The 16,054-nt window shown below is 40.7% G+C and overlaps 1 protein-coding gene across 1 annotated transcript; it reads right to left on the bottom strand.

Annotated features, from left to right (window-relative positions):
• Positions 1 to 12,491: 12,491 nt before the first annotated feature.
• Positions 12,492 to 14,467, bottom strand: CBY3 (chibby family member 3). Its single transcript, XM_043981822.1, has 2 exons — positions 14,452 to 14,467; positions 12,492 to 13,198 (listed from the first exon to the last, which is right to left on the bottom strand). Exons 1-2 carry the CDS (start codon positions 14,465 to 14,467, stop codon positions 12,492 to 12,494), a joined length of 723 nt encoding a protein of 240 aa, XP_043837757.1.
• Between the last annotated feature and the right edge of the window lie 1,587 nt (positions 14,468 to 16,054).

The raw sequence follows: 16,054 nt of genomic DNA, 5'->3' as shown, positions 1-16,054 counted from the left end.
ATTAACCAATACACCAGTGGGAGAATGTCAGACTTTCCCTGGCTGTCTTATCATTCACAAATTCTAGAAAGGAGTAATTACTTCCCTTCAAGCTTCCCATCATTTCTTTCTTTTTTTTTTTTTTTAGTGAGGCAATTAGGGTTAAGTGACTTGCCCAGAGTCACACAGCTAGTAAGTGTTAGGTGTCTGAGGCCAGATTTGAACTCAGGTACTCCTGATTCCAAGGCCGGTGCTCTATCCACTGCACCACCTAGCTGCCCTAGTTCCCATCATTTCTACCCCTAGAAACTCCAGTTCTTCCTTGTTAGTAAGAACAGATTTCTCCCTTCTTTAACCTTTTCTGAAAGATGAAATGATTATTGTCAAGTTAAGAAATTATCTGTTCCTCTGTTTTTGTCAGAGAGATAATCCAATAGATGTTTGGATAATTGAGCATTATTATATCATACCTTTGTTCCAAGCTTGTGATCTGTACCATAGACTCCTTATCTATTTCCTCTGTCTGTCCAGGTGGTCTACAGTGTACTCAGATGATAAAAGCATTTATTTTTATTGATCTTCATCCAAATGCCCTCCATCATATTTCTCCTGTTTGATTCCTGGATTTTTCTCATATGAGTAGACCTTCTTTTTAATTTTTTTTCTTTTTTGTTATTAGGAATGTGATAATAACAGTCATAGCATTTCCCCACACAAAAGAGAGCAGGAAAAAAAGAGGCCAAATACACTATGACTCTCTATTATGCCTAGCAATTTTTAAAATCATATCTTAATTTTCTCACAGTGATTTCAACACTGCCCCAATTGTCCCCTTCTGAACTTTCTTCTACTCTCTTCTATATATTTTTTTTTATGTTTCATTGATGCACCTTTCTTTTCTTTTTTGAGGGGGGGAGCATATCACTATAACTACTTACTACTCTCTCCCAATACCTTCCTCCATAAATGTCCTCCCCTATAGCAAATTAATATAGTCAGGCAAAACAAATCACATATTGGCCACATCTGAAAATGTATGTCTCACTGCACACCTCCAAACGATCACTTCTTTTCCAAGAGGTGAGAAGTATGATTCATTTCCAATCCCTTTGTGTCTGAATTAGTTGTTAGCAGATCATAAATCTTAAATCTTTTAAAATAGCCTCCTTTTTACAACATTCTATAAATTGCTCTCCTGGTTCTGCTCATTTCACTGTGCATCAGTTCTTACAAGTCTTCCCAGTTTTCTCCTAATCCATTCCATTTTACCTGTATCCAGTAGTGATATTGCTGGGTTTTTAACCCAGTATTTAGGTATGTTGTGGAAAATATTTTATTATTCATTAATGATATTAATATTAATATTGTCTGAGTCTAGTTTTATGTGGCTAGAAAATTGTCTAACCCAAAGTTTACAGCAGAGGTCAGACTGACCTCACAGACACTCCAGGGAAGCCAGATGGTTGCAGAGAATACTTAGATCCCATCCAGGTCATGTTTTGGGTCCACTAAAAGCTTGTGTTTAGTGTTAAATTAGATCGAATGTTGTGAGAAAATAATAACTTACCTACTGATATACATCTTAAGCAATCTTACTTGAGAACTATGCTTTTCTGGAAACTGCCTTCTTGCAGTTCCTGTGCTGTCATTCTTTTTTTTTTTTTTTGTAAGGCAATTGGGGTTAAGTGACTTGCCCAGAGTCACACAGCTAATAAGTGTCAAGGGTCTGAAGCCAGATTTGAACTCAGGTCCTCCTGAATCCAAGGCCGATGCTCTATCCACTGTGCCACCTAGCTGCCCCCCTGTACTGTCATTCTTAATTGAACTCTATATAATGTAAAACTCACAGAGGTTCAAGGGAGCCATACCTGTTTCTGGCTCTCTTCTCTGCCAAATGACCAAATAAAATTCTTTCTAAAACTTTTTACAGGTTTTAGGGTTAGGTTAGTGAATTTTGAGGAAAAATTGCAAATTGCTTCCCAGAATGGTTGGATCAATTCATAATTCTATTAGCAGTCTGTTAATGGTTGTGTTCTCCCACAGCCCCTTATTTTCCTCTTGGATATATTATGGAAGCTCTGGATTGCATTTATCTTTTTATTAATGATTTGGAGCATTTAAAAATGATTATTGGTAGCTTCCCCTTCTTCTTTCGAGAACTGCTTCTTTGTGTTCTTTGCTCATTTATCTTTCAGGAATTGGTCATGTTTTTATGTATTTAAATAAATTTCTTCCATATCTTGGATATTAGACTTTTATCAGGGAAATTTGCTCCAAATTTTTTTCCCAGTTAGTTGTTTTCCTTCTAATTCCTTCTGTATTGATCTTGTTTGTGCAAAAAATTTTCAATGTTATGTAATCAAAAATTGTCAGTTTTCCCTCCTGTGAACCTCCTGACTTCTTATTTAATCTATAGCTCTTTCATAATTCACAGTTGTGAAAGATTTCCCTTTGCCTTCTCCCCAAATTTGTTTGCAATATATAACCTTTTCTATCTAGGTCAGGGATCAGAAATTATAACCTGCCTGTTTTTATACAAGAAAAGCTAGGTGGTACAGTGGATAGAGTGCCAGGCCTGGAGTCAGCAAGACATTATCCTGAGTTCAAGTCTGGGCCCAGACACTTACTAGCTGCATGATCATGGGCAAGTAACTTAACCCAATTTGTCTCAGTTCCTCATATGTAAAATGAGTTGGAGAAGGAAATGACAAACCGCTCCAGTATCTTTGCCAAGGAAACCCTAAATGCACACACAGAGTTGGAAATGACTGAACAACATTTTTGCACAGCCTGCAACCTAAGAGTGGTTTTTACATTTTTAGATGGTAAAAAATTTTTAAAAGAATAATAATATTATGTGATAAATGAAAATTATCAGAAGTTCAAATATCAGTGTCCATAAATAAAACTTTATTAGGATAGTCACATTTATTTGCTCATAAATTATCCTTGGCTTCTTTCATGCTACAAACACAGAGTTGAGGAGCTGTGATATAGACCATTCATAAATGTTGCATTCCTGTTCTCCTTGCTCCAAATTGCTACTAGGCACACTAGAAATTGCAGTGAAATAATTGTAAATCAGGAAAGTATCTCAACAATCCCAAAAGACTAATGATAAAGCATACTATCTACCTCCAAAGAAAGAACTAATATTGATTGAACACAGAATGAAACATGCTATTTTTCACTTTCATTTTTCTTTTATTCAAGTTTTTTATGCAAAATTACTAATATGGTAATATTTTACATAACTGCACATATATAATCTATATCTGATTGTTTACTTCCTCAGGGAGTGGGGAGGGAAGAAAAAGAGGGATATAATTTATTTATTTATTTCTTTACAGAGCAATGAGGGTTAAGTGACTTGCCCAGGGTCACACAGCTAGTAAGTGTCAAGTGTCTGAGGCCAGATTTGAACTCAGGTTCTCCTGAATTCAGGGCCAGTACTTTACCCACTGCGCCACCTAGCGGCCCCTGACCCCACCCCTTTCTTTTGCAATTGCATTGAGGCCCAAAGAATGCTGCTGAGACTCTAGTTTGAGATCAGGAAAATATATTGGTTGCAAATTTGTGTGGAAATGGAGATCTGACTTCTTTTAACTTTTGGCAGCATAAGAAATAATAAAACAGTGATGTTACTTGTAATTCAAACAATGTTAGTTGTCAAATTGACTTTATTGCAATATAAATGTCACAGGAGACAGGCTTCCATGGGGGAAATCCCCAAGTTGGTCACCCATGTCCATATCTGATGGGATGATGGCAAGTCAGCTGGGGGTAATCCCAGTTACAACTGGCTGCATGAGTTCAGGGACACCTGGAAAAATTATGATTGAATTGTGCCCCTTGATGGAAGAATTGAGGGTGCCTCATATTAGTAAGGAGGGTAGGTGATGTGTTGTCCCAGACAGCAGGCTCCTGCTGTGGTCTGCTACAGTCTGGTACTAATCAATTTTTAAAATAACTTTTTAAATTGGTGTGTGTCTTGAAATAAGAAACTTTGCTCCAAATTATTTGACTCCTATCCATTTATGTAATGGATTTGATTTTTAAGAACTGCTTTGCTTCCACCCTACAAAAAAAGAAACTTATTTAAGGGAACAGGAGGGGTGAGCCTGAGCCCTCTTGAGAACTCCCAGATAGATAAGCTGCAATAACTTGGAGAAAAGCCTTCCAAATAGGTCCATTACCAAGTGATGAGAGTCAGTAAGGACTGGAAAAATTGTAGAAAAAAGAAGAAATTGGCAATTTCTGTGTGGAAAAGGTCCAAAGAAAAGACCTTGTAAATTCCCCTTCTTTGTAAACTTGACAGGTTTCTTTTTTTTTTTTTAAGTGAGGCAATTGGGGCCAAGTGACTTGCCCAGGGTCACACACCTAGTAAGCGTTAAGTGTCCGAGGCCGGACCTGAACTCAGGTCCTCCTGACTATAGGGCTGGTGCTCTATCCACTGCGCCACCTAGCTGCCCCTCTTGACAGGTTTCTTGAAACCACCTGTATAGTCAAGGTCATCAGTCCTGTGGAAAAAAAAGTTTGTAATTATTGATCTTTATACCAGGATGAATTTAAATTTAAGAAAAAGAAAAGAAAAACAAGTGAATGACGTCAAATGAAATCTTGTGTGTGTGTGTGTGTGTGTGTGTGTGTGTGTGTGTGTGTGAGAGAGAGAGAGAGAGAGAGAGAGAGACACACACAGAGAGATACAGAGAGAGAGAGAGAGAGAGAGAATTTGAGTTCTGGTAAAATGTCATTGCTTATTGTAAACATGAGAATAAAAATAACTATAACTACCCCTAAACTGTGATTGGTGAAACTTGCTATTTGAGGTAAAATCTCCTGGACTGTTATCTGATGTTGTGAACAGGAATGTTTTCTATTTGGTTATTCCTGAGTCTAGCTATGGAGTATAATTGTTACTACATGATTGACTATCAACTGTGACTCTTACCAGAAATCAAACAGAGCTAAGGATGCTTTATCCTGTTATACATGTGTTTAATCATTATGTGCCCTTAGGCTTAAGTCTAGGGGACCAGTTTTGATACTGTTATAATCATGTACCTGCTTTTCCCTTTTACAGCACATTTCTATAATCAAGGCAAGTGGTCAGTAGAAAATATGAGCACAATGCAATTGTGCTTATATCTTATTGTTTTCAACCTAAATGTGTAACCACTCCATTTCCCAAAAAACTAAGTAAATTAGTACTTGGGCTTATCATCTGCCTGCTAATACTTACATAGTCATGTATAAAATTAAGTTTCTGAAGTACCTCCTTCTTACAGAATGTTTTGGGGATAATTGGACAAAGATAAAATAGTCAGTAAAACAAAGGTGTGAATTCATTAATTTGTGAGAACCTTCTTCTTCTTTAAGGAATAGACTTTCATTACAGTTACCTTAGTGGAGAGTAATGTTTTTGTAATATCTATTCCATTTGAATATGGTTAACAACTGAACATATTTTATTACAGGCAATTCACTTGATATATTCTGTTTTCAGTCTACAATTCGGAATTAATTACTTAAGTGTATCTACACATCTCATCCCATTTCAGGTATTTTCTTACAATTAGAATAAAGTCGGGGCAGCTAGGTGGCGCAGTGGATAGAGCACCGGCCCTGGATTCAGGAGTACCTGAGTTTAACTCTGACCTCAAACACTTGACACTTACTAGCTGTGTGACCCTGGGCAAGTCACTTAACCCTCATTGCCCCGAAAAAAAGAAAGAATAAAGTCAGCCTCTTGTAAGTAAATTCATTTGTATAACTATTGAACCTAGGGGTAGAAAACCTCTACTTGCAAAAAGTGATGTTACCTATGTTTTCATGTATAGGATTAGGTCCTTAATAGCATCTGATCCTCCTAAAGGAATTGGATTGGAGAAAATTTTGAGAAAGCAACAAAATCAAATGTTCATATGTCAATGTAATAATTCTTTTTTTGTTTTTTTTTAGTGAGGCAATTGGGGTTAAATGACTTGCCCAGGGTCACACAGCTAGTAAGTGTTAAGTGTCTGAGGCTGGACCTGAACTCAGGTACTCCTGACTCCAGGGCCGGTGCTCTATCCACTGTGCCACCTAGCTGCCCCAATGTAATAATTCTAATGGGGCATGTAAAAACTTAACTTTTCTGAAGTTTGATATTCTTCTTGTAGTTTTATTGCTAATAAGATCAGAACCAACAGGTTTGAGCTAGTTTCTCCACGTGAACTAATTATTAATTCGAGAGAATATACCAACTTGTATTGAAATCTATTTTGCAGAAGATTTTATTTGTTTGTTTTTCGGTAGGGCACTGAGGGTTAAGTGACTTGCCCAAGGTCACACAGCTAGTAAGCAGCAAGTGTCTGAGGTCAGATTTGAACTCAGGTCCTCCTGAATCCAGGGTCAGTGCTTTATCCACTGCACTACCTAGCTGCCCCTTTAGAAAAGATTTTGGCAGGAACATCTAAGGATTCTCTATGAGTAACTTAGAACCAGAGAAGCAAATCCACTAAAGAGGAGACCACTGCAGATCTACTCCAGAGTGCCGGAGTAGATGTTTCCAGAGACCAGATGACTACATGGGATGTCAGAGACCCAAGATAAAATGTGTTGATTAAATGGACATTGGGAATGGGTTGATGGTCATTATTGTATGAGTTTTGCTTTTTGTTTCACTATATCTATACAGAGTTCTCTGAGCTATCTTGGTGTCATGTAAATTTTCCTTCTAAAATCTAGTCCATAGTTTAGATATTCTTGTATTTTGACTCATCAATCTTGTTATCCTTACATTAACTAGTCAGGGGAAATTATGACAAGTCTCCCATTGACAAAAAGGGGAAAACAGGGAAAATCAAATGATTCCAATACTATATTCTGTATTACTCCCAATGTGTTGTAAAATTGCCCAAGCCATGTTGGTTTTGTTGTTGTTGTTGTTTTGTTTTTGTTTTTTGGTCTCTGAACTTAGTTCAGAAATTCAGCTGCCCTGTAATGAGTTAAGTTCAGAATTCCACGTTTCCTACTAATCACCAAATGTCATTGACTCTTTCCTCACCTCCTAGAGATAGGGTAGAAGAAAATTGTAATAGCTATGGTAATTCTCTAGTTTGTTATATTATTTGCCTAACTTGTGCTTATATTGCTGTTGTGAATTCTTCCTCCAGCGTGGTTCGTTGGTAGGCTCTTCTGCTTCATGTTAATGAAGCCACTTGTTTAACACTCAGAGAACTTTGCAGAAGATACTATCAAAAAGAATGTACATAATAGTAGGTGGAGTGTAGGATGAGAGCCAGACTATGGGAATGTGACCTATAACTCTAGAGTCAATATAAGTTACCTTAATGAATATAAAGAGCAAAAGAAGCTCTAATTATCCCATGGGAAAACTTGCATGGGCCATTCCTAACACTATGCCTTCTATGTTTTGTTTCTATAAAATATCTGACATGACTTAAAGGGATCGTGGGGATCCATTCATCTGTCCTCCTACTACCAAGGACCAGTCTTATGAGTAAACTCCCTAAAATGTCCCAATTAACCCAATAAACTGTAATAAGTCTACACATATGTCCCCACACTGGCATGGATTGTTCTTTATTTGGTATCTTGGTATTATTCTCTTAGAGGTTCTGACATGCTACAATTGGCATAATTAGGGTAGAACAGATCTTGAGTCTTTACAGTTGACATAGTTGGCAGGATCTGTGTCTTTACAGGATCTTATCTAGTTAATGTATTTCTCTAAAAAAAGATCTTAGCTTTTGTTCTATCCACTTTCCTAAAGGGAAAAGGAAAAAGTTTTTTAAAAAAGGTCTACAGTTGGAGAAATAGAATTTCTTAACATTTTTAGGAAAATTAAAAATGACGTTTTTAATATGTTCCCATAATAGCATAGTTTGAGATCTGGTCCTGCTTAAATACTGTCCAGGTTTTGGTGAGTTAATTATGGAAAACCCTAAATTCCTTTGAACTATCTTAATTGGAAACAACCTGGGGATTGCATAGGTTAAGTTTAGAGTTAAGAGTATTTCTCTGTATTTCTTTTTTTCCTATTTCCTTATCTTTGGTTTTTATTAGTTTTATCTTTATTGTTTAATTAATTCCCAAGTAATAAAATCTGATCCTTTTGTGAATTAAAGCTTAAAGGCTCCTTTCTTATTGGCCTGGGAGAAATATCTAAAAAGGGCAGTTCAGAGGGGAGGGTGAACCTAAAAGTTCCCTCATTATTTCCGGGACCCCAATATTAAGGCGAATCACCCAAATAACGCTCCGTATATCAAATTTTGGCCCTCACAGTACCCTTTCTTCCCATTCTTTTTCACTCAATTCCTTGAGATTCTTGACTTTTTATTAGATGAATTGTTATTACATTTTCTAGTCCCACAAAATAATCCTGTTAGTTTAATTAGCATGGCACTAAATCTATAAATTAATTTAGTAGCAGTCACGTTTTTATTATGTTGTCATAGCACAACCATGAGGAGTATTACCTTCTTAAAAAACAGTGCTACCAGGGGCAGTTAGGTGGCAGGGTGGATAAAGCACCAGCCCTGGATTCAGGAGGTCCTGAGTTCAAATCCAACCTCAGACACTTGACACTTACTAGCTATGTGACCCTGGGCGAGTCGTTTAAACCTCATTGCCCAACAACAACAACAAAAAATACGATGCTACCCCAAAACCACCTTTATGTATTCTATTATTTTGGGGTTATTCCCTTGCAGGGGTTTATTAGAGCCATTGACATCATCCCCACTAAATTTCAGTGATGCCTGAAATTAAATTTATTTCCCTGTATTCAAAACATCTATTAATAAGCCTTTTCTCTACCCCAATCCCCTTATAGTTTCTATAGTTTTAATAATAAAAATTATAATAGTCAACATTTATATAATGCTTTAAGGTTTACAAAGTACTTTACAAATATCTCATTATATTCTCACAAGGGGCAGCTAGGTGGCTCAGTGGATAAAGCACTGGTCCTGAAGTGTGAGAAAATAATGAGTTTTGAGATGCCCCTGCTCAAGAGGATAATATTGGGATTGATTGGATTGACTTTGCTGATTGACTCACTTGGAGTTAACTTAATTGGAACCATACCTACCTGAAGGCCTGACCCCCAGGAGGTGTGTTCTCTAAAGTCTGACCTCAGTGTTCTGCTCATGGACCACCCTCAAGTCCAATGAACCAATAGATTTGGGTGATGCTCACCAATTAGCTTGAAGCAGTGTGTAAGGAACTCCTCTCCTCCAGACCCAGAGGGAGTTTCCTCACTCAGTTACTCTCTCTGAGGCGCTCTAGGTGGCAGCGGACTTAGAGGAAGAAGCAGGGTAGACTGAGCTCTATTTTTCCTCTAGGCTAGATAGACCTTCTGAACTTTCAGAGACATGTGCGCTCTCTTTACTAATATTTAATATACTTTTTTTTTTAGTGAAGCAATTGGGGTTAAGTGACTTGCCCAGGGTCACACAGCTAGTAAGCGTTAAACGTCTGAGGACAGATTTGAACTCAGGTACTCCTGACTCCAGGGCTGGTGCTCTATTCACTGCGCCACCTAACTGCCCCTATTTAATATACTTTAATAAATGCTTAATGCCCCAAAATTGGTGCAGAAGCTTCTAATTTATAAGAAGCAATATATTAGAAACCCCAGCTAATTTTCCCTACACTTGGGACAGAAATAAGGTGACCACATATAGTTTTACTTGCCATAGTTTGGAGGACCTGAGTTCAAATTTCACTTAGTAGTTGTGTAACATTGGGCAAGTCACTTAACCCCAATTGCCTCAAATATCCAGAGCCATCTCCAGTTGTCCTGATGTATATTTTGCCACTGGACCCAGATGGATCCAGAGGAGAGAGTGAGGCTGCCTAGACTAACAGAAGAGGAAATAGAATATCTAAACAAACCTATTTTAGAAAAAGAAATTGAACAGGCCATAAAGGAGCTTTTAAAGAAAAAGTATCAGCATCAGATGGATTTACAAGTCAATTTTATCAAAGATTTAAAGATCAACTAATTCCAAATCAACTATAAAGGACCTATAAAGGAATATGCTATCCACATCCAGAGAAAGAACTGGTAAACAGAAGTAGGTATAGTGTAGTTTTACATATACATATACATATATATGTAAAACATGTAAAATGTGTGTGTATTTACATATCCATACATCCATAAATATATATGTATGTATTTGTGTCTAATAGTAGCTTTCTCTAGGGCAGGTAAGGATAAATCACTCCCCATGGCTTTTCTTCCATGAACCCTCTCCGTTGAGGGTTGATAACTTTGCTTTCTATTTTATGAAGAAAATTGAGGCCATTCACCGAAAGCTCCCTCTTTCCTCATCTCACATCATCCAAAAGCCAGGATTAGAACCATTCAGATACAGCTGTGCTCTGGCAACAAGCATGACCCCCATCTATCTGAGAAATGTGAGATAGAGAGAAAAATATCTTTCTGCCTTTCTTATTTCAGTCCATGAGTCTGAGATAGGAAGAAAACACTCCTTCTTTCCTATTCCTTTTCTATGAGTGAAGAGATCTAGGAGGGCAAGGAGGAAAAGGGCTAGGAGATGTTTAGAAGTGACTTTCTACACAGAGTATGTTTGCTTAGTGTCTTTTTTACCCCTTTCCATGTACAATTTAGCACAGCTTGCTAACCCTCTGAATCTGTCCATACAATAGGAAGTGAACTGAGACCCTGAAACCCAGATGAGGTAGGGGCTCTGAGCCAGGTACAGACAACAGATTTCACATTTTTATTGTTTGAATACTAGATTAAGTCCCCTTGTTTAATTTCAGACCCAACCAGTGTGGGGTTAATCAACATTGCTTAGTGAGACCTCTGGGAGAAATAGAGGCATGTACAAGTTGAGCAGCCTCTGGCTGCAGAGCAGTGATATTGCATCCTCTTAGGAAAGGGTTGTCTAACCCAAAACTTCTTAAACTGTGGGTTACAATCCCATATGGGGTTGCATAACTGATTGTGGAGGTGTTGAAAAATCAGGCAACAGGGGCAGCTAGATGGCGCAGTGGATAGAGCACCGGCCCTGGAGTCAGGAGTACCTGAGTTCAAATCCGGCCTCAGACACTTAACACTTACTAGCTGTGTGACCCTGGGCAAGTCACTTAACCCCATTTGCCTCACTAAAAAAAAAAAAAAATTAAAAAAAAAAAATCAGGCAACAGCAAAAAGGTTATTTGTACCTATTTTGCGTACCTATATACCCAGGGTAAAAATTTCTTGGGCAAAAAGGGGTTGTGAGTGGAAAAAGTTAAAGAAGTCCTGGTCTAACCCAAGAGCCAAAACCAGCAGCTTAGAAGGTTGAGGTCTGTGTACCAAATAGAGCATCTAGTGGGCAATTCAAACATTGCATTCCATCAAAGGAAAACATTGACACATTGTCTTTCTGTGGGCTTTAGGAAGTCAATACCTGAACCATACAACCGAAGGTCCCCATGAAGGGGGACAAATGTCACATGGGCAAATGCCACACTAGGTACAAAGATGTGGTGGTAAAGCCAATTAAATGGCACAGAAGATAGACAGAGTCCCAGGCTTTGGATCAGGAAGACCTGAGTTTCCTGAGTTCAAATCCAACCTCAGACACTAACTGTGTGACCCTGGGCAAGTTACTTAGCCCTGTTTGCCTCAGTTTCCTCATCTGTAAAACGAGCTGGAGAAGGAAATGGCAAACCACTCCAGGATCTTTGCCCAAAAAACCCCAAATGGGGTTGGGTCACAGAGTCAGACACAAACAAAACAACAATAGAAGAGTTACAAAACAAGTAGCTGGGACAGCCCTAGCAGAAAAATGTGTCTCAGCTTTACCAGTTCTTCCTCCTCCTTTTAGTCTATTTCCATCTTCTCCTTTCCTCCTTCCCCAAACCACTGTTAGAACAATAGTGAGGAATGAGAACTAGACTTCAAATGTAATTTCTTTACACTGAAGCAATTGCCAGGAAGATCTCCCTTTAAGACCCCATCTTGGGGCAGCTAGGTGGCACCGTGGATAGAGCACCAGCCCTGGAGTCAGGAGGACCTGAGTTCAAATCCGGCCTCAGACATTTTACACTTACTAGCTGTGTGACCCTAGGCAAGTCACTTAACCCCAATTGCCTCACACACACACAAAAAAAGACCCCATCTTAAACACCTGGGGGATGGAGGTAGCATGGGAGCAGAGAGCATACAAGGGAAGAGAGAGGCATATTAGGGGGAATGGAAGAAGGCCAGAGACAAACTCCACCTGCTTTGCTTTTGCCCAGACCCTGGAGCATTTGAAAAGAGGATCGGGGAGCTCCACAGATCCAATCCCTCTGGAAGACAGGCTGGATAAGGAGAAGAGTGAAGGTGGGGAGAAGGCAGGTCAGGGAGGAATGTCCAGGAAGGGATCCAGGGGTGGGACCAAAGGTGGGGAGGAAAGGAGAGGTGGAGGTGGCTGGAGTGGTCCCCTGGGACATTCCATTTATTCAGGTGTCTGAGAGTGGGGAGTAGGGGGTGCCCCTCCCCATCACCTGGGGAAAAGGGTCATGGGGTCTATCAGCTGCATTCCATTCCTCTTTCCCATCTTCTTCTGCCAGACATAGGCAGTAGCCAAAGGGCTTGTATCCACATGAAGCTTCTTTTCCAGCAGTTGCAGCCGGGCTGTGGTGTCCGTCAGCATATCCATGAGTAGTTCTTGCTGGAGCTTCAGATAGTTGTTTTCTTCCAGCAATACCTTGTTCTTGCCTTGGTGGACAGGATGCTCCCAGTAGGCAGTGAGGTTCAAGGGTCGTAAGTTACCTGTGCACCCTCCTTCCATCACCCACTTCCCAGCCTGGAAGACAAAGGCCTGGTTGCTGAGATGAGTTCGAGGAGGACCATAATTGAGACCCAGCTCAGCCTGGCGGGTGTGGTGGTCCAACAGGTAGAAGGTAGACATGGAGGAGATGCGGCGCAGTGGGGGCCGCCTGGGTGTGAAACGTCGGGAGATGTGGTCAGCCCAAAACTGCCGTAGCTGATCCATCAGGATAGAGAGTGAATTCATGCTAGGAGTTCGGGGAGAGGAATCCAGGCTGCTAGGGACTGATGGACCGATTGAAGAAAGGAAGGAGGAAAGATTGGAGGCCCCACACACTGGCCTTGGCTGCTCAGTGGAAGGCTGTCTAGAGGGGAACTCCAGGATGGAGGTCACTGGAATAGCCAAGCAGCTGGGTCCCGGATAAGTAGCAAAGATTTCTGTGGGGAGATAGGATCAGATGAATAATTTCCCATACCCTGCTGTTCCCAGAGATGGGAAGTTTCCTGTGAGCACTAATGGTAGGCCCCTTTTGCATTGCCTGCCCACCACAGCCTGTCTCTTCTGCTCCCTTTACCTCTTTCTTCCTTTCCTATATCTTCCTCATGGATAGAGAACTGGACTAAGAAATCAGGAAAACCTAGGTTCGAATCCCACTGCAGACACTTAATATCTGTGTGACCTTAAAAAGGTCACCTAACCTTTTGTATCGGGGTTTCTTCATCTATAAAATGATAGGACAGGGGCAGCTAGGTGGCGCAGCAGATAAAGCACCTGCCCTGGATTCAGGAGGACCTGTGTTCAAATCCGGTCTCAGACACTTAACACTTATTAGCTGTGTGACCCTGGGCAAGTCACTTAACCCTCATTGCTCCGCCACAAAAACACAAATAAACAAACAAACAAAAACTAAAATGATAGGACAGGACTCAAGGCCTCTAAGGTCCCTCCCAGTTCTAAATCTGAATGATCCTAGATCCCTGACTATCCTAAATCTAGGACCTGGAGCACAGCTTAGCCCTGGGGGCTAAGGCTGCTTTAGATTCCTTCCCGACTCTTCAAACAAGGCTGGACTGTGGACTGGCCCGCTTAGTGCCCATCCCTTTGGCTCCTTCTACCAGAAGCACCATCATCATCCTCTTGATCATTCCTATGCATTCTCACTAGTTTAGGCACAGGCAGGCTATACAGCATGATGCTGGGATTTACACTGTATAGACTGTCATTCCTGCCCTCAGGAAGTGTCTACTTTCAGACTGTCTAAAACTCAGGAATCATGCAGACCTTCAATTTGGGGGACAGACCACTCCACGGAGAACCTCATGTTATTGATGCTGCCATGTCACCAGGGAGACACAGATTTTTTTAATCCCTGTTCTCACTAAGATATGATTGGGAAGAGCTAGGCTAGGACTGGACTCTTGGTAAATGATGCTGGTCTCACTTGATTACTACCACTTCTAGGAATAAATCCTACTGAGCCACATTCATTAAAGTGAACCCTTCTTGTACTGCAGTCCACAGAGACATTGGTTCTGCTGACATGTGACATCTTTATCCATGAGTCAACAGGCAGGACAGGACCAAGGATACTCTGGAGTCTGAGCCATCCCTCCAGAAGGGAATGCTGAGTTCTGATCCCTCCCTAGATCCTCTCATCCCCCCTTATAGCTCGTTCATCTATAGTACTCACCTTCAGTTTCTTTCATGGGCCCCACACCCTCAGCTCCCAGGGCAGCTCAGCTCCTGACTATCTCATACGACTCACAATGACTGACCACTCACCTGGTTTTGTGGAGTCCACTCCAGCTGCAAGGTAGCTGAGGGCCAGTCACACTGGAAAGCCCAAGCCTCTCTCCTTCTTTACATCCCAGGGGGTAACATCAGAGCTCTTTGCTCCTTCTAACTATGGCCCTGGACTAATTTTTCCAAAGCACGCTTCCTTCCATCCTGAGACCCTCTGCTCAAGGCCCTTAACATATATTGAAAATTGTGGGATGGGGTTGGAGAAGGGGGACCATAAGACAAGACATTGTTTTGGAACATCACTGGAGTTGGAAAAGGAAGACTAACACACATGATGTAAAAAACATCCTTTAGGAAGCCTTTCCAATTACTTCAACCCACACATTCTTTCATCTACCTATAGCACTTGTGGTTTCTCCCAGTCCGTGTGTAATGGTATTGGAATCAAAGATTAGGAACTGGAATCTTGGAACCTTAGACATCCTTTAGTTCAACATCCCCAACCCAGAAACTGGGGCCCAGAGATGGGAAGAGACTTGTCCAAGAACACACACCAAGTTAGTAACAGAACCCAGGTATCCTGATTCCTGGTGTCCTGGTCTCTCTCCTACACCATGCCGCCCATTTCCCAGAGTGTTTGTAGGGGAGCAGCAAATAGTTGACTAAGAATCTATGCTTAAGCTGAATTTTTCTTTTCTTTTCTTTTCTTTTTTTTTTGGTGAGGCAATGGGGTTCAGTGACTTGCCCAGGGTCAGCTAGTGAGTGTCAAGTGTCTGAAGCTGGATTTGACCTCAGGTCCTCCTGAATCCAGGGCCAGTGCTCTATCCACTGCACCACCTAGCTGCCCCTGACTAAGAATCTAAACTGATGACCTAAAGTCTAAAGTCAGGGTGAGCTCCTCATCCAGGAATATCCTAGTGCCAGCTCTAACCAGCTGCTGAGAGCCCATTGTTAAATTTTCAACATGAGCATTTACACCTCAAAAACTGGCAGTGTGTATCTGGTCTTGTTTAATTATTTTGTAGATTATATAGACGTAAGGAGGTGTTAATAATGCAGATTAACCTTAAAAGTATATCCGTGCACACACACACACCCCCGCAAAGAGTCCAGTTGTTAAGTGTTTCCCAGTATACCCCTGCTCTCATCCCACTCTCAGTCCATCCTTAGACACTGTGCCAGAGAAAGTTGTATAGTTGTATCTACGCCCCACTGTCTAACAGCAGGGCAGCCAATACTCTGGGTCTGGAAAATGAGCAAGAGAGGACAGAGAAACAGAAAACCACTTTTCTTTTTAACTGATAAAACTCCAGTCACCTGTTGGCAGGACAGATCAGGAACACTGAAGAGGGAAAAGGGAATCTGGTACCCCTTAGCTACCTTTAGCAATATCGTTGATATTCCTGACTGTTCAAACATTGTATGTGTCCCTTCCCCCACAGCCTGAGGGTAGTAATAATAAATAGCTCCCGTGACTAGATTGAAGCCAAGATAGCTTGCTACTTTTGTTAAAACATGGTTGGACTTTGATTCAACCCTGACTCGCCCCT

Source organism: Dromiciops gliroides, chromosome 2, assembly GCF_019393635.1.
Source record: "Dromiciops gliroides isolate mDroGli1 chromosome 2, mDroGli1.pri, whole genome shotgun sequence".
Classification (NCBI taxonomy): domain Eukaryota; kingdom Metazoa; phylum Chordata; class Mammalia; order Microbiotheria; family Microbiotheriidae; genus Dromiciops; species Dromiciops gliroides.
Note: the sequence above shows the minus strand (reverse complement) of the source record. Positions and strands in the feature narration are given on the sequence as shown.